Source organism: Pleurodeles waltl, chromosome 2_2, assembly GCF_031143425.1.
Source record: "Pleurodeles waltl isolate 20211129_DDA chromosome 2_2, aPleWal1.hap1.20221129, whole genome shotgun sequence".
In the NCBI taxonomy this organism is placed as follows: Eukaryota; Metazoa; Chordata; class Amphibia; order Caudata; family Salamandridae; genus Pleurodeles; species Pleurodeles waltl.
The window spans coordinates 164779858-164799860 of NC_090439.1; the positions used below are offsets into that span (position 1 = coordinate 164779858).

The 20003-nt window shown below is 46.1% G+C and overlaps 1 protein-coding gene across 1 annotated transcript in view; it reads left to right on the forward strand.

Annotated features, from left to right (window-relative positions):
* Window positions 1-20003, forward strand: part of TMEM245 (transmembrane protein 245) — a 533540-nt gene that overhangs the window by 278557 nt on the left and 234980 nt on the right. The window contains exon 7 of the mRNA XM_069219563.1: window positions 9721-9825. Coding sequence (XP_069075664.1) covers window positions 9721-9825 — 105 coding nt within the window. The remainder of the gene's footprint in view (window positions 1-9720; window positions 9826-20003) is intronic.

Below are 20003 nucleotides of genomic sequence, written 5' to 3' on the forward strand. Positions count from 1 at the left end.
TGCCTGTGTGGATTGGGGTGGATGTAAGTTGGTGGGGTGGGGGGCGAATGAGGAGTGCAACGCCCGACAGATGAGAGCATGTGCCATATGGCAAAGTGGGTGGGTGGGGGCCAATTACATCTAACATGCAGGTCATTGATGATTTCCTCCTTTCCACCCTGTACATGTCTAATAGGTCAGCGCCCATCAGAAGATCGAGATTTGGCGTGCCATCGCCAAGGAAGTCCGGACCTTGGGGGTCCACAACAGACGGGGCACCCACTGCCGCAAGAGGTGGGAGGACATCCGCCGCGGAACAAGGAAGACCGCAGAAACACTGCTGGGGATGGCCTCCCAACCTAGGAGGGGTGCCAGTCGCACCATGACCCCCCTGATGTCCCGGATCCTGGCGGTGGCCTACCCTGAATTGGATGGGCGCTTTAAGACATCACAGCAGACACAAGGGGGTGAGTATCAGCACATTCTCCTATCTTTCTGCGCAGTGGAGGCGTCTGGGTGGGGGAGGAGGGCTGTGGGTGACATTAGGCCAGGGCGCTTTCTGTAGTGTAGTCCTCTCTCTTAGGCATGGCCCTGTGCCCCCGGCCCCCACCTCTGTAGGGTGACAAGTACAGCCATTGAAGGTCCAGCATCTCCCATGTGCGCGTTTGACGTCTCTTGGCCTGTTGTCTTAGTCAGTAGTACTGAGTAGTGTACCCCGAATGCGCGGCTTAGTGCATTAGGCACATGTGTCTGTCCTCTCCGCCAACGGTGTTGACATTGCATGCACTCAACCTGGTCTTCTTTTTTCTCCCCCCACCCTTTCTCTTCATCTTCTTGTGCATGTGTGCATTAGCATCATCAGGCGGAGGAGATATGGCATCGGAGCACGAGGGAGCTGCAGGACACAAGGCCCCGGTGGGCCCAGGAACAGACACCGAGGGCACCAGTGATCCGGAGGGCGAGGGGAGCACCACGACGGGGACCGCTGGTGAGAGCAGCGAAAGCGACACGTCCTCGGATGGGAGCTCCCTAGGGGTGGCGGCAACATCCGTGCCCCCCGCCTCTACAGGTACAGCCGCCACCCAGCGCACCAGCCCCGCCCTCCCAGCAGCCCCTCAGTCTTCGCTCCGTGCCGGTTCGCCCAGGAAGGCGCGCGTCTCCTTCGCCCCAGGCACCTCAGCCCCTGCCCCTGTTGCCCCTGCTGCCCTCAGTGCGGAGCTCATTGACCTGGTAAGGACGCTCATTGTTGGGCAGACGACCCTTTTGAATGCCATCCAGGGTGTGCAAAGGGAGGTGCAACAGAGCAATGCGTACCTGGAGGGCATTCATTCGGGTCAGGCTGCCCATCAACGAGCGTTCACTGCTCTGGCCTCAGCACTGACGGCAGCCATTGTCCCTGTTTCCAGCCTCCCTCTTCTGACTGCCTCCAGCCTGTCTCTGTCTCCTGTTCCTCAGCCTATCCCATCCACACCATCAGACCAGCCTGCACACACCTCAACACCCAAGAGCAGCTCATCCAAACACAAGCACCACAGATCCCGCAAACACTCACCCGAGCAACACCCAGATGCAGACATGCCAACAGCCACTGCCACCCCTGTGTCCCCCTCCTCCTCGTCTCCCTCCTCCCTCCCTGTGACGTCTACACTCACACCTGCATGCACCCCAACATCAGCCAGTGCTTCCATCACCACCTCACCCTCCAGTACAGTCCACACTCGTGCAGTCACCACCCCCACTGCCATGTACACGTCCCCTGTGTCCTCTCCCACTGTGTCTGTCACCCCCTCTTCCAAGACACACAAACGCAGGCAGCCACCCACCCAACAGCCATCCACCTCACGACAGCCTACAGCACCAGCACCTTCACCCAATGACAGCACACCTGACTCTCCTACAACCACCTCCTCTACCTCCACTTCTCCTACCCTTTACCTTGGCCCTAAAAAACTTTTCCTGGCTAACCTTAACCTCTTTCCCCCCGATGACCTCCCCCCTCCATCTTCAAAGAGTCCCAAGAGCACCGCAGCCACCACCAGCCCAGCTTCCGGTGTCACTGTTGTGCCTGGGTTCTGGAGCCCACCCTTTGCCAGCAGTGACACATCGATCAGCAGCAAGGACACGTCCAGCCCCCCCCCCCCCCGGCAAGAGGACCCGCAAAAACAAGGACCGCTGTGCGAGGACCGACAGGGCTGCCCCCAAGGAGCAATGTGCGGCCACTTCACCACCCACACCATCTAGGGGAGGCAAGGGCCCGAGAGCCCCATCAAAGGAGCGGAAGGGCAGCAGGAGCGCGGAGAAGGTGGACCCCACATGCCACATCCCAGCTGGGAAGGAGGACACTAAGGAGGCCAGGAGTCCGTCCCCGAAGGGTCCAGAAACGTCACGGTCCGAGGGCGACTGAGCAGGGAGTCGAGGCCAGGTCTGGCTCCCTTGACCTGCTGGATGAGCACCGCTGAACAGGGCCCGCGGTGCAGAAGAGCACCGCTGAACCGGGCCCCGCCGTGGAGAAGAGCACCGCTGAACAGGGCCCCGCCGTGGAGAAGAGCACCGCTGAACAGGGCCCGCGGTGCAGAAGAGCACCGCTGAACAGGGCCCGCGGTGCAGAAGAGCACCGCTGAACAGGGCCCCGCCGTGGAGATAGGCACCGCTGAATAGGGCCCGCGGTGCAGAAGAGCACCGCTGAACAGGGCCCCGCTGTGGAGATAGGCACCGTTGAACAGGGCCCGCGGTGCAGAAGAGCACCGCTGAACAGGGCCTGCCGTGGAGAAGAGCACCGCTGAACAGGGCCCGCGGTGCAGAAGAGCACCGCTGAACAGGGCCCCGCCGTGGAGATAGGCACCGCTGAACAGGGCCCGCGGTGCAGAAGAGCACCGCTGAACAGGGCCGCGCCGTGGAGAAGAGCACCGCTGAACAGGGCCCGCGGTGCAGAAGAGCACCGCTGAACAGGGCCCCGCCGTGGAGATAGGCACCGCTGAACAGGGCCCGCGGTGCAGAAGAGCACCGCTGAACAGGGCCACGCCGTGGAGAAGAGCACCGCTGAACAGGGCCCCGCCGTGGAGAAGAGCACCGCTGAACAGGGCCCGCCGTGGAGAAGAGCACCGCTGAACAGGGCCCGCGGTGCAGAAGAGCACCGCTGAACAGGGCCCCGCCGTGGAGATAGGCACCGCTGAACCGGGCCCCGCCGTGGAGAAGAGCACCGCTGAACAGGGCCCCGCCGTCTCAAGCACCGCTCCGCTGGGCCCTTCCTCTGAGGCACCGCTCCGCTGGGCCCTTCCTCTCAAGCACCGCTCCGCTGGGCCCTTCCTCTCAAGCACCGCTCCGCTGGGCCCTTCCTCTCAAGCACCGCTCCGCTGGGCCCTTCCTCTGAGGCACCGCTCCGCTGGGCCCTTCCTCTCAAGCACCGCTCCGCTGGGCACCGCCGTCTCAAGCACCGCTCCGCTGGGCACCGCCGTCTCAAGCACCGCTCCGCTGGGCACCGCCGTCTCAAGCACCGCTCCGCTGGGCACCGCCGTCTCAAGCACCGCTCCGCTGGGCCCTTCCTCTCAAGCACCGCTCCGCTGGGCCCTTCCTCTGAGGCACCGCTCCGCTGGGCCCTTCCTCTCAAGCACCGCTCCGCTGGGCACCGCCGTCTCAAGCACCGTTTATGGTTCACTGTGCCCACCATGCCTCCTCCTTGACCAGTGGAGACTGTCATCCACCTGATGGACTGTGGCTTTGCACTCCCCAGGATGGTCCAGTGGGCAGCCCACCCACTGTAGAGACATTGAGAGACTGTGGCTTTGCACTCCCCAGGATGGTCCAGTGGGCAGCCCACCCTCTGCAGAGACTTGAGAGACTGTGGCTTTGCACTCCCCAGGATGGTCCAGTGGGCAGCCCAGCCACTGTAGAGACATTGAGAGACTGTGGCTTTGCACTCCCCAGGATGGTCCAGTGGGCAGCCCACCCACTGTAGAGACATTGAGAGACTGTGGCTTTGCACTCCCCAGGATGGTCCAGTGGGCAATCCACCCTCTGCAGAGACTTGAGAGACTGTGGCTTTGCACTCCCCAGGATGGTCCAGTGGGCAGCCCAGCCACTGTAGAGACATTGAGAGACTGTGGCTTTGCACTCCCCAGGATGGTCCAGTGGGCAGCCCAGCCACTGTAGAGACATTGAGAGACTGTGGCTTTGCACTCCCCAGGATGGTCCAGTGGGCAGCCCACCCACTGTAGAGACATTGAGAGACTGTGGCTTTGCACTCCCCAGGATGGTCCAGTGGGCAGCCCACCCACTGTAGAGACATTGAGAGACTGTGGCTTTGCACTCCCCAGGATGGTCCAGTGGGCATGGTGGCTCCTCGTGGATCTGGCGTCGTGGACTCATGTGGCTGTGGTGCCACCCCCTTCCCTTCCCCCTGAGGTGCCTGTAGTTTTTACATCTGATGCCCCTGCAGTGTTCTCTCCAAAGGACTCAGGTCTCCTGTGTGGGCTTTGCCCTTGTTTCTCAAGACTTTGGCCCACGGACATGCTGAATTCGTAGGATGTGCAGGACTTGTTACTTCCGTTATACACTGATGTGTATGTCATTAGTTTTGTTGTTGATATCTTTCATGGTTGTACGCTAATTTTCTGGAGCTTTTTGGTACATAAATATTTATTCCAAATATGATTATGTCCTGGCATTTTTCAGGGGTGTTTGGGTGGTGTCACTGTGACTTGGTGCTCTGCATTGGTGAGTACATAGTTGGGGGGGGGGGGTGCATATGTGTGTGCCCGTAACCTTTCGTCCTCCCCCTCCCGTGTGTCGTAGGTGCAGTACTCACCGTTGTCGTCTGCGCCGGACTTCGTACTCGTGGTAGATGAGAAGGTAGACGAGAGCAGGTAGGATGTTTAATTCGGGTTCCATGCTGTCCTCCTTCCTCCTGGAGTGCGTAGTGGTGAGCGTTTTCCCGTCCGTAGTCTGTTTCCGCCGTGTTTTTATCGGCGGTGCTCCCGCCCCGGAAAAGGTGGCGTATTGGTGAGTTGGAATAGTGTGGGCGGTACGTTGTCTGCCGTCTGTCTGTTGGCGGTGACCGCCGCGCTGTTTGTTTGTACCGCCGTGGCGGTCGGAGTGTTAAGGTGGCTGTCTGTGTTGGCGGTTCCCGCCAGGCTCAGAATCCCATTTTTTTTACCGCCAGCCTGTTGGCGGGTTGGCCGCCGCTTTAACACTGACCGCCAGGGTTAGAATCACCCCCTCAGTGTGCAGACTGACACTCCATAACATGGTGTGGTGTGGGGGCAGTTCTAGCACTGCTAAATGAAGAGGGCCTAGACCACCCTGCAGCCTTCATTAGTAGGAGGTTACTCCCCAGGTGGCAGAAGTAAAGCGCTCTTGAGGGAGAAGCTTTTTCTGTGGTCTGGATGCTGAAGAAGTTAAGACCCTACTTGTTTGGGATTCACTTCTGGATTCAGACAGACCACGGGCCCCTCAGATGGTTAATCCAGATGAGAGGGGTGAGAACCCAAAACTGTTGAGGTGGTCCATCTCCATAAAGGGAATGGACTTTACAATGGAACAGCGCCCTGGTACAGAACACACCAATGCTGATGATCTGTCCAGATTCTTCCGCCTTAGTGATGAGAACTCCCATGAGGTTGGGTAGTTCTCCCCAGTTTCTGCTGGGAGGGACCGGTGTTAAGGCTGGCATCCTTGGCGCGGTTTCCCTGTATTTTTGCCTCTGCTTCCTGTATTTTTGACTGGATACTGGATTTCGTTATGCTGGTTTTTGGTACTCTGGGCATTTTGCCACTGCTGTCCAGTGCTAAAGTGCTAGTGCTATCTGTCTAAATTGTATCGGCAACTGGCCTTTCCATGATTGGCATATTTGATTGACTAGTAAGTCCCTAGTAAAGTGCATTAGAAGTGCCCAGGGCCTGTAAATCAAATGCTACTAGTGGGCCTGCTGCACTGATTGTGCCACCAACATGAGTAGCCCTGTAAACATGTCTCAGGCTGATACTGCAGTGCCACTTGTAGAAAGTGAGCATTTTCCTGCTTGACCATTCTGTTCCTCTGCTTGACTGCTGAAACCACTTCTGGGTCAGACTGACAGTTGGGCTGTTTGTGAATTCACTCTATACAGTAACATAAAAGGGAGGTGGGTGGTGTCCTGCATATCCTGATGAGACTTCTTGGGCTAGAATGGAAGGAGGAGCCAACACCTGCACCTGAAAGGGCTGTGCCTGTCTTTACACAATACAGTCTCCAACCCCCTAGAGTCTGTCTGGGGCAGGGCAATGAAGAGCAGGGTCTTGTGCACTACAAAGACTTTCCTTTGAAGTTTGCCTACTTCAAAGGCAGAAATTAGAGTCTGTATTGGACCGCTGGCCCCACAACTTTAGAACACTTCTGGATCAAGAGGAACCTTTGACAAGGAGAAGAGCTGAAGAGCTCTGAGGAGGAGTACTGCCCCTTTGCTGTGTGTGCGTTGCTGGGTTGACCTGCTGTTACTGCTTCTGCTTTGGAGAGGACAAAAACTGGACTTTGCTGTGTATCCTGCTTGTGAAGTTTCACCAAAACCTTGGACTGAAATTGCCTCCTGTTAAGAAGTCTCATGGACAGCAAATACTTCACCTGCTGGCATCTGTGTATTCTCATTGAGGACCCTGGATTGTCAAATGGTGCCCTTCCAGTTTCTGGGACTTGAAAGTGAAAGCTGGCATAAAAACAAGTGAAACCAGGCACACCGATTCCAGATGACTCCAGAATCGTGCTGCTGCACGACTCCATGCCACTGCCTGCAACACAAAGCCATGGTCCCCGCTGAAGGGCAACAACCACGCTCGCTGCAGCAGGCCCGACAACATCCCGAGTGCGGTGTCACTGACGTCCGTGACACCGGACTCTGCTGCGGCACCTGTGGCCCCATGTTCTGACCGCAACCCCAAAAGGATGCTTTGTCACATCTTGACCCGTTCGACTCATCGACCCCCATCGGATCATAAGGAACCGATGCCGCCTCACCTTCACTATCTTCACAAGGCACCGACGCCTAACCTCCATAAGAAACTGACAGCTCACCTTCTGCGCAGCTGCACGGAACCGATGCCACACCGGCTCCAGCAACGCCTCATCTCCCTGACTCCGTGCTGTCTTTGACTCTGCCTCGTTTCTAAGGGACTTGTAACTGGTGTCCGTGTGACCCAGTCCCCGGAGCCGCACTCCCTCTTGAGTAGTGCTGGACTGCTGGGAACGACTCTGTGATAAAACCAAATTGGAACTTTTGTGATTCTGAGCACTATATTGAGATTAAACCTTTAAAAATTTGTATCTTCCTTGCGTATGTTGGATTTTTATCATTTTGGTCTTGTTTTACTCATAAATAAATATGGGCTATTTTTCTAAACTCGTGCTTAGTATTTTTGTGGTGTTTTCACTGTGGTACTGTGTGTGGGTACAAATACTTAACATATTGCCTCTGGGATAAGCCTGACCGATTGTGCCAAGCTACTGAGGAGGTAAGCAGGGGTTATTTTAGGTTTATGACTCTCTTACCCTGACTAGAGTGAGGGTTCCTACTTGGTCAGGGTGCAAACTGACTGACAACTAGAGACCCCCTTTCACATTCATTCCACCTTTACAGTGGGAAGGATATTTTGCCTGCTTGGTCCTGCAACGCTTTTTAGTGGGAGTTCGCGCCACAGACTCTCTACCTAGGATAGGCACTTCTTTGGTATCTATTCTAAGGTGAAAATGTGCAGTTAAAGGTGTCCATCAAAAGAACGGGTTATTTTCCTTTGATAACACTCTTTCTGGTAAATACGCTATCTAACTGGTGATTCCTCACTGCCTTCTCAACTCTGTGAAGTGTCCTCTTTTTAACATCTTTGTAATTCAATAAGATGTATGGTCCCTGCTCATTGGCTCTTCTTACGAACCCATATGGTAGTAAAATACCTCCCTTAGCCTTGTAAGGGGCGGAGGTCATATGCTTGGATCCTCTGTTTATTTGGGAGTCCCAAACATATGGCCAATCTCCTCCCCAGGGAAGCAGAAATAAACAAACATTCATCCCCAAAAGGGGAGGGTCTCTTGCCCAAGGGGCTGCTCCCCAAAACAACAAAATCTCCATGGAACTAAGTCCTTGGTGTCTAGTGGCTTCCCCTCTTGGGAGCAGATGAGCCTAATTATATATGGCTGATCTGCCCCTGGGGGAGCAGATATGGCCACAACATTCACACCAAAAAGGGGAGCTACCCTTGGCCAATGAGCCGCTCCCCACAACAACAATATTGCCCAAAAACAAAATCCCTGGTGTCTATTGGCTTCTGTCCCCCTTGGCAGCAGAAGGGCCTAATAATATTCCACACACGCACTCTTCTCTCGCACTCTCACACACACACACACTTGCCGGACGGCTCCCTACTGTCCAACACACGGAAGGGGTTAAAAGTTGCCTGTAAACCTTTATTTGTAATATATTAGGCACGATCTAGATATGAAGCAATTGTACTTTATGGCTATATGTATTTTTTGATGTTGCAGTAAATATATAGAATATTTCCTTATTATCAAGTATGGAAGTGTAGCCAACAGGAAATTGTAAAGTGTAAATCTGATTGCGCTATTCAGTGCCAATGTTTCAGGTTTTTAACCATATTTTATTGTTCTTAGTATGTTTTATGGACATTTGCCCCTATACACTTGTTTAAAAAAAACAAAATCTAAGGAATTCCCAAGTTCTTGATGTACAGTTACCATGTTCATGATCCAAGTCTGAGGGCTCGAAAGGGTTAAAGATAAGAAATCGACTCCATGCGCATTGGTTATGCTTATATGTCTCTTCACCGTCACTTCCGAGGCGATGTGAAGTCAGTGTTGATGAGTCACACAATGCCACCCAGTGGTGCACAGGAGTACTTACATGGGAAAACGTTTTTCTGATTCAGTCTGGTGCTTGGGGAATATTCTAAGGTGAGGAATTTTTAGTCCTCCTCAGAGAGTATTACCGAAGGCAAGTAACCTGTTCTTTTTGTCATCCTTTTTTTATTGGAGCACTATGATGAATGACATTGATACTGGCACCATGTTTGCATTGACTGCCAGGATGGGGTTCCTTGCTTTACCTTTCCTGCCTGGCCTCTCTAGTAATGTCAGCAGTACATTCTGCTGTAGTAGCTCAAAGCATCATCCATGTTAAAATGTAATAATAATAAAACGGATTGAGAGCAGCAAATAATTTACTTAGCATTCACCAGAAGGCCATCTGTCTCTGATCTGGTGGAGCTTTCACTTCTAATTCTGTTATCTCAGTAAATCGACATGATAATTTGTTTGCTAGAAATACATGTCTGAGTGTGCTTTTAGGTTTGACATTTAAGACTTCCAATTGCATCATCTTTGTTCTCTATTCTGTAAATTATTAAAACCAGACCTTTAGCATCTAGATTAGTTTTTCCAAGAGTAATGCTAAATGTCCTAGATCACGTTGTAACTCACTTTTTCTTGCAGCCATACTTCTGTTGTTACTGATGTTACTACATCTAACTCTTGTATCTTTGTATTAATAAAAGCCAAAGTCTTATATCTTCTGGTTCTATATACGGGCGAAATATCATCATACACTTAAGTTGTTCTAATACTCACAGCCTGCCATGTTAAGCATTGCTTTTCTCATAAGTGATTAATCCATAAAAATGAGGGGTGGGTGGGTCATACTTTACTTAGGCTAAATGGAAACGTTCTAACAAAAGTCATGGTTTCTGTTTTTTCTCTTTATAGATAATCATATGTTTAGAGAAAATGCTTGATAAAATAATCAGCATATTCATCATATTTCTTCTGGTTATTGGGACACTTCTGCTGGCCCTGCTTCTTACAGCAAAGGTAATATAGAGCAAAAAATGTAATTTGTAGTTTCATGAGAGCAATGTCTTTGCTATGTGTCTCTTTCCATTCTATCAGATACAGGGAAAATTGCATCTTGCTAGTGGTTCAGCTTCTAGTCATGAAGCTTCTCACTCAGAATTAGAAGTTGATATATCCCACTTCTCACTAAAGCAAATACATGGTTGTTTGGACCAGTAGTATAACGACGTAGAATATTTTCATAACCCTCCAAGTCCTCTCCTCCAAAATATTTCACTTTTACCAACCCAAATAATATCTAGGGCAGCTGCATACCATGGGGTCCAAATGAATGCAGAACCTTTGGAAGAGGATTTCCTTTTTAATACCTTATCCTCTACCCTTAAACACTACCAGTGCTTATCAATGCTTCATGGTATGTTTAGACACTATATTCAGAGAACCAGTCAAAGCTAGGGTTCCAACCTCACAAATTGCAAAAAAATATACGCCTGCACCAACAGACCCAGTCTACATTATGCAACAACTGTCACCGGATTCTATCGTGGTCAGTGCATCCAGGAAATGGGCTTATAGTTCTCAGGGGATACCCCACCCCCTGACAAAGGAAGTAGAAAATTTGATGCTGCGGGGAAAAGGGTAGCTACACAAGCAGCCAAGCAATGGCGTATTGCCAGTTCCCAGGCCCTGCTGGCAAGATATGACAGGGCACATTGGGATGAAATGCAAGAATTCTTTCAGTATCTACCCAAGGAACACCAAAAGGTTTTAAATCCCAAACTGCAGAAGCTTCCACCTCCCATCCAAAACAGACGCAGCAGTATTATTCAAGAGGGTCATTTAGAGGCTCTTACAGAGGACAGAACTTCAGAGCTGGAGGAAAGTTTACTGCCTTAAAGAGTGCTACCACCCCCACAAAACAATGACTTCCCAAACATCCCACAATCCCACATGTCTGCTGTGGGAGGAAGACTGCAATAGTTCCACTCTCACTGGCAAAACATCACCACAGATCAGTGGGTACTCTCAATTATCCGCAATGGTTATTGCCTAGAACTCATCTCTACTCCACCAAATATTCCCCCTCGTTCTCACTGACTCTCTCCAGAACACACTGTTCTACTAAAACAAGAGGTACAATCTCTATTATTAAAAGGGGCAATAGAAATGGTTCCCATCTCACAGCAAGGGACAGGAGTATATTCGCTATACGTTCATATACCAAAAAAGGATGATACTCTCAGACCCATTCTAGATCTCAGACCTCTTAATCTATATATCCTGTCAGAACATTTTCACATGGTCATTCCCCTACTACAAAAACACGATTACATGGCGGCTGTGGTCTGAGGGACGCCTACTTCCACATTCCCATACATCCAGCTGACCGCAAGTACTTAGGTTTGATAATATCAGGCAACCACTGCCGATTCAAAGTACTACCCTTCTGGATAACAGCTCCAAGGGTTTTCACAAAATGTCTAGCTGTAGTAGCAGTTCACCTCAGAAGACAACACATACGTTTCTTCCCTTATCCAGACAATTGGTTAATAAAATCCAGCACTATTCTACAGTGTCAACAACACACTCAATACACAATAGATACCCTACACACATTAGGGTTCCCAATCAATTGCCAGAAATCTCATCTTCAACCAGCACAGACTCAACCTTAGCTAGGTGCAATTCTCAATACTCAAACAGCATTAGCCGACCCAAATCCACAGAGGATACAGGCTTTTCAATACCTCGTATCACAAATCCAGGTCAATTAGACTTACACAGTAAGATTTATCATGAAACTATTGGGAATTATGGCATAGTGTATAGCAATAGTACTACATGCAAGACTAAACAAGAGACCACTATAACAGTATGTCTCACAACAATGGTCTCAGGCACAGGGTCAGTTTCAGGATCTAGTGTTGTTAGACCGCCAGACTTACAAATGTCTACAATGGCAGATATTTTCTTACGCTTTCTCCCTGTTAATTCCATTTCTGGTCAACAAAATGCGTTGCACCTCCCTCACCATGACGCTCATAGCTCCCACATGGGCACGCCAACACTGGTACACAACACTCCTGGTTCTATCAGTAGCGCCCCATCACAAACTTCCAAACAGACCAGATCTGTTAACTCAGAACAAAGGTCAAATCAGGCATCCCAATCCCAGTGTACTCAATTTAGCGATTTGGCTCCTTAAGTCATAGAGTTTGGATATTTACAACTTCCATTAGAATGTATGAACGTTCTAAAACAAGCATGTAAACCAACAACCAGACAATGCTATGCAAATAAATGGAAACATTTTGTATACTACTGCCAAGCTAAAAATATAGCTCCACTTGAAGCGTCAGTAAAAGATATCGTGTGCGATTTGCTTTATTTACAAAAAAACAAACCTGGCTTTTTCCTCTACTAAAATTCATTTAACAGCCATATCAGTGCACCTACAAACCATACAACATATTTGTCTCTTTAGAGTTCCTGTCATAAAAGTATTTGTGAAAGGCCTTAAACGGATTATTCCACCCTGAACTCCACCAGTTCCTGCATGGAATCTTAATATTTTACTCACAAGACTAATGGGCCCACCATTCGAACCCATGCACTCCTATGCTATTTATTTTCTCACATGGAAGGTTGCTTTCTTAGTAGCAATTACTTCATTAAGAAGAGTAAGTGAAATTCAAGCATTTACTCTAGAAACGTTCTTCCAAGTACACAAACACAAAGTAGTACTTAGGACCAACCTGAAATCTTTACCTAAAGTGGTTTCACCTTTTCACATTAATCAGTCAGTGGAATTGCTAGTCTTCATTCCACAGCCAGACTCTACTGGTGAAAGAACTCTACACACTCTTGACCTTAAAAGAGCTCTAATGTATTACGTGGACAGAACAAAAGATTTTAGGAAAACTAATCAACGTTTTGTTGCTTTCCAAGTATTTCACTTCCTTTTGACAATACTGCAGTTTCCTAGAGGACACCTTGTGACCATTGTCTCCCAAAAAATTCAACAATGCAATTGTATCTTCCTTGCATCCTTCTTTAGTCTTTGATGCAATCAATAGATCATCTATGTACTGCACTAATGTCGATTGATAAGGCATTACCAATAACTCCAGGTTCTTTTTCGAAATTTGATTGAAAATCGATGGTGACTCTGAAAACCCCTGAGGAATTCTACACCAACAAAAGACTCAGGAATTTAAAACAAAAGATATCTACTGTCCTGCTGAAGAGGCACGGAGAAAAATGTTTGGTATAAATCTATCACAGTAAACAATTCAGCATCGCACGGAATCTGGAATATAATCACAGCTGGGTTTGGCACAACTGGACAACATTTAACCACAATGTTATCTTTCTCAAATCCTGGACAAGACAAATTTTCCACTTGGTTTTCTCAAACCAATTATTGGTGAATTACACTGGCTACTCGTCACTTCTTTCAGAATGTCTTCTTCTAAAAACTGCTCTATTAAAGGTCTTATTCCTTCGATTGTTTAATTTCTCATCGGGGATTGAGCAGTCTGTGGAAATACCACATTCTCTTTCACTGCCTCTCTGACTCCTTCAACTCCCTTGATCAAGCCAATGTCTTTCCCTGAAAGGTCCCAAACTTTCAACTTAACCCTTTGCTGCAAATTGACTGGAAGATCTTTTATTTCAAAAACTGGAAAAAATTAATCAAATCAACTGAATCATTCTCATCATTTTCTTGTTCATCGAAATTAATCAGAGGAAACTCTCTGGACACTCGTTCATTTTCAGCAGTAATCATTACATCTTCCTCATCACGGTTTGTCTCAATCTCAATTCCCTTAATTGACCAGGAAATCGAACAATTTATTTTACACAACAGATCTCTTCCAGTAGTGACACTGGACTGGAATCGCCAACAACAAATCTGTGCAAACCTTTAAAATTACCAATTTTAACAATTACTGGTTCCGTATGAACATTAGTCAAATGCTTGTTCGCCACTCCTACAGTCCGAACCGTCCTCTCTGATAACAGTATATCTGGAATCTCTACAGATCTTATTGTTGAACGTGTAACTCCCGTATCAACCAGAAAACAAACTTCATGCCCATGTACTTCACCCTTTACATAAGGACCTTTCTGATCCACTTCTAATGATGCTGCCATCACATACTCCTCCTCATCTGAACTATCCAATGGCCATTCATCATTTATTTCATCTTCACTGTGTAAAGAAAATTGATCTACTGTTTTTTCACTTTTGTTTGATTTCTGATTCGTGACCACCCGCGAAGGCATCACCTGTTGTTGATTCACAGGATCCTGTATCACTTGAACCTGTCTCGGTATGTGAATTTGCTGTGCAGGTACCATCTGCACTTGTGGCTGCAATAGTTGTACTTGTGGCATTTGTACTTGTACCTGTGGTTGTACATTTTGCATCGGCTGCATCATCTGCAAAGGTTGAAAACCCTGCACAGTATTTACATTATTCTGGAAATTCTGATGTTGACCTCTCACTCTAGGGCCTTTCATGCTCTGGCGAGAATTGACACCATTTGTCTGTTGCACAATACCACCTTGATTTAACAACGGACACTGTCTCTTCCAATGTCCAGTTGCTCTGCAATTATGGTGGGGTAACACCCTTCTTTGGTGCTCATCCTGCATCACCACTGAATTCAAATCCACATTTCTATCGACAACCGGAAGCATCATTCCACCTCTACCTCTGCTTTCACTCTGAAACATGCCATTTCCTTGTGACTGCGCTCGGAAATTTCCCTGCATTCCTGTCTCTGCAGCCTTAATCTTCATCACCATTGCTTTTTCCTTCAACTTTTCTGCTTCATGTCAATCTTGTCACTACAGTATTTTGCGTACTGCAACACCTCATCAATCTGTTTGGCTTGCCAACAGATAAACTTATTCTTTATCATCTGGTTAATTTCTCTTCTCAATCCTTCAACAAACCTGAACACAAAATGATACATGTCCTGTTTCTCAATTGTCTCTGTACCATTGAAATATTTAAATGCCTTTAACAACCTTTCATAATATGCATCAATAAATTCCTTTGCTTCCTGTGCTGTTCTATCTATGCGTTGCCAATCAGTATTTTTCAGCAAAACTTTTGTTTTGAGAAACTCAACAAGTTTATAGTAATGTTTCATTATTTCTGGGGATTGTGCACCCGTTTTCAAGTCTCTCTGCGGCTCACTTGTCGGCCAATCCACACTCCTTTTGCACTCAGTCCACAAATCTGCTGGAACAACAATATCAAAGCGAGTATTCAGGTCTTCCCACAGGCACTTTGCAAGCTTCACAAACCTATCTATCTACTGGTACCATTCTAATGGCTTCTTTCTCAATCTTGGGTAATCATCTGTAAAACTTAAGATATCACTCCTACTCCAGGATACACAGACAAAATTCTCTCCTGGTTGTTTCCCTCATTGGTAACATTTTCACTGATTCTCCTGTCTGCACCAGGTCTCCTTTCTTTGGCCTTTCTCTTTTCTTGACCCATATGCCTTACCATTTGTCTAAGGCTCTCCAAACTTGTACTCTTTCAAGTAATTCCCTAAGATGTGTGTTCATCCCTGCAGACCTCATGTGTGCACAATCTTCTTCAAGATCTAACTTATAACTTCTCTTTGAGCTTTTAAATGTTTGTGAGATAGATGTCATACTCATCTGCTACTTCTTGTAACTGCTGGTGTACCTTTCCTGCTCCCTTTGTAATGATCTTACACAAGTATCTCAATTGCGCTTCAGTATATGACTCGAGTCTGTTCACACCCATCATCCCTTCAGAAAGCTCATTTCCTTCCATTAACAGTTTTACTCTGTCTATTGAGTCTTCCTCCCTATTCTGTTTCTCAAAGATCTTTGAACTACTTAAGTCTTCTAACCACTTCGTTATTTCTTGTGTAGATAGACCTTTTAAAGAAATATCATTTGATCAGATCCCAGAATTCCAACAGGAGACAAATTAAATAAAGACCTAGTCTCATTCAGATTTTGCTCTTGTCTTGGAGTCGATTTTTCCAAACCTCCATTCTGAAACTGGACCAAAGAACTCACCCCACTTTTATTACTCTTTGCATATAGTGGTATAAGCGGACCCATCGTAATAGGTACTGAAATCGCATCTGGACTAACAAGAGATCCAGTTTTCTGTGTCTACATTGTTCTCATGCTCTGCATTTGAGGAATCTGTATCTGGACAGGCTCTTTCTGAATTAGCCCTTGTTGACCTGGAGGCAACACTAAATTAGTAGTCGTCCTTACAATCTGAGCCTCTGGGTAAGTCTCAGGAATGTTGATCTCCAACTGCTGTCCATTGTTCAATGAATCATTTAAACTACTCTGCATATGAACTCGTTCACTATTCAGGATATCCTGTGATAGTCCCGATGTGGATGGTGCAGTAGGACTCATATTAGCAATCCAACTTCCATTAGTTCCTCTCTCACTGTTTCCCTGACCTCCTTGAGCTGTATATGCAAAATCTCAGAAACCAATTCACCCTCATCCAATTCATCATCATCAATAAACATAACTCTTTTCAAATCTTTTAATTTTCTTTCTTTATTTACTAAGGAACTCTTTTTCTTTTTCTTCTCGGCTTTTGACCCATCCTCATCATCTTTTGTTCTTGCAGGAAATAATCTAATTCCCTATAGGGTTGCTCCTCTCCACTCTTTCTGCTCCTCATCCCATCTAGCGTCTGCTAGTGTCTTTTCTACTCTCCTCATTCTCCTCTCAAATTTCAATGCTTGTTGCTGTTTAGCTACTCGTTCCCAATTCGCTAAGGCTTCATACTGTGCTGGTCTCGGAGGAGGTTTTAAACTGTACATTTTCTGCCTCAGATTCTCCAAAATTTTCAAATTAAATGTTCCAGAAAATGGTAAAGCTAAACAACCTTCTTTCTTTGTGATCTTAACCCAATGTTTCAACCAGAGGCATGCTCCCGTACCCCTCTCCTCAGTCACGATAAATGCTGGAATATTTTCTGGTGGACAAATTTCTCCCTCTCATGCCGGAATATACTCATCACCTCTAAAGGCACTTCTTAAAGCCTTGAAAAACTTCATCTTCAACCAAATTTATTCCAAAACAATTTAATCAGAATAATGATTCACAAAATCTATTCCAAATAAAACAAAATGAACAACGAATCTGTTTTAAAAAAAATAACCAATCAGAAAGAGTGACTACAATCCCACAATCCTCTTCAACACTCTCACCTTCCAATCGCACTACACAAATATTGGACTGATGGACGAATCCGTGCGCGACCCTTCTACCTAACAAACCTATCCCAGCGCGGCAGAACTCAAGTCACACTAATACACACACATCCCCCTCTCAGCTCGACTGCTGAGACGCTGTCAAAATCTTTCGGGTTTACTTGCACACAACTAACACACCAAACCAATGCAATATTAGTTCACGAGCAAAACCTTAAACCAAAAATAAGAAAACAAATTTGTCTATTTACTACAGGTAGGGTAACACCATCGCTTCAGGAACCTTCCAAATTTCGCCTTCAGCTCTCTCATCTAAAGGTACTCTTTTTCACAGTTCCCCACATTTGTAAGCAAAATTCGACCTGCAAATTTCATTTCTCAACTGAACATTAGATTATTGCCCTAGTGCACTTAGTACTCACCAAATCCCAGTTATAATTTCAAATGCACGAATTATCTCACAAACTCGACTTACCAACCATGCCGGATCAATCTACTAAAAAGACAAATTACAACATATACCAAGTTCTCACTACACTTGTCAATATACTCCGGAGTCTTAGACCTCTCTCATTAGGTCCGTCTTATCAACAACCACGTGGAAAATGTTTCCTGCACTAATCGCCACACTCACATGAAGAACGCTGCTTCCCTACTCTCATACCTATTGGAGTGCGCCCACACCCTATAAACTCCATTGGAGTACGCCCACTCTTTCGGAGCTCATGAACACCTCAGTCAACTGCAAATTAGCTCAAGCTGTGTAAGTGCAAAATATTCTCACCTCACTCGTTCAATCAAACATCACTAGGAACATACCCTTCAACGTAGAGTATCTCCAAGGACTGGGGAAAGTCACTTAGGCAACTAGCAACTAATTTTCTCATATCCGTACAACATTTCAGAAAAAAATATATTGTAAAAACAATTTCAAGAAGATTCTTTCACGAACTATGACATTTTCATGACATCATCTAATAATGACATAACCGTAACTCTCCTACCAAAAACTGCTGAAGCGCGGAGAAATCCTAGCTATTATCTCAGACCAAAATAGTGGATCTCGCTCCGTCGGCCGATGAACCGGCACAACATTGATTAGAGGGGATGTCGATGCATGGCATAATCATTCACAATAAGCATCAATAAACAAATAAATAATCTAATTACACTGCAATGTTCACACCAGTTTATTAAGAAGGATTACGCATTTATTTCACCATGTTAACAATGCTAAAGTCACAAAAATAATTCTCAAACACAAATGATATACATACAGAATCATCAATGGCTGAATAGAACACCTTATATATCTGAGTTTAATTAAAGCAAGTAAACAAATTTACTCAAGTGTTATAACCCAACTTAATAACACCAATATCTGCGTCAGTGAGATAATATACATTGAAGCAGTAAATCAAAGAACGTCAATATGAATCATGAGCATGTAGGGACAAACTCCCTCACTAACCACTAATTAGCATTAACATGTTGGGCTTCATGTAAAAGTTTTAGAAACACATTTAGAAAAACATACTAACTCGGGTTATAACAAAAATAATATTATTATGCAGCAATCAATTCACAAGTTGCAGCTGCTACCTGTAAAACAAAAGACACATATAACAATTTGCAATTTATAAGTAACCCATGAGATAACTAACAAGAAGATTGCTTCAGTAAGGGGACACTATCAGTTGGAGTGATCTATAAATCCCCTGAATCTACATGACTGCAAACCTCCCCATTAATCTAACTCTGGAAATATCACTGGAAATTCTCTACAAAATCTCTTACAGGCTGGTCTGACTCTTCTCTTCTCTCTTTCTCTCTCTAACACCCAAGAATAAGTGACAAAACATTATATTAACTTTCACAAAACTCATGATTGGTCAGGACATGGAGTGTTGTACATTTAGCCAATAACTAAAGATAACTGTTAGATAACTAAAAGTTACACATTCATAGTACATTGAATTCTCATTTGACAGTTTCTCATTGAAGAAATCATTAACTAAACACAATATATAACATTTTTTTCTTCTCTTCCGTCTCGTCTGTGGACCCATTGTTCCAACTCATCAGAATCTCAGGTTCAGGAAGAAACTTCTAACAATGTTGTATCTACTTCCATCCTCGAGGAAGAACGTTAGTGACATTTTCTAAACAATAGGACAGTCCAACTCTAGCAAAGACCTAATAAATCTGACCTTGTAAGACATAACACAAAAAAGCCCTAGAGGTAGCTGTCTACACGTCTGCAAACTGTTAAACACACTTTTTTGAGTAAGCATTGAGCAATGAAAGACAACTGCAAAGTTAGCTAAAGTTAGCCTAAGTAGAAAACAAAATGGATTATGGTGGCCATTCACAATAGTCACCCGTCTTATAGCATTTAATTCGAAAAATCACACATTAGTTCACCAACGATCAGTACAGTATCATTTATAAATTTCATCAATAAAATATCTACTCCTGGAGTGCTCTGGCAAACAGCATTTGTGGGGTTCCTGGCATTGGAACGGCTGAGGGCTTGGAGTATGTGACCTGCGGTGCACTGAGGGAACGGTGAGTGGGATCGCACAGGTGACCCCGAAACAGGGTGTTACTTCACTTCTCCATACTGGAGATTTGTACCGTTGTTTGCGTGATGACAGTGAGTACTTTAAAGTCTCATTACAAAAAAGAGAATGTTTTTCAAAAATCATAGTTCGTTCTGCGACTTGTTTTTTCAAAACTCGCTTTTCTGTAAAATGAGTAATAAATTATGGCAACTGGCTAGATTGTCCTCGGCAAGTCACTTTGTTTAGTGCGAAACTTGCATTGTTACTCGAGGACATTAAGGTTCGTGGTTTGTGATTTCCCATTCACAAGTGTTTTTTTTCTTTTCTTTTCAACGTTGGGAAAAAATATATTTTACTCGAGGTAAAGACTTAAAGTATTATGTCA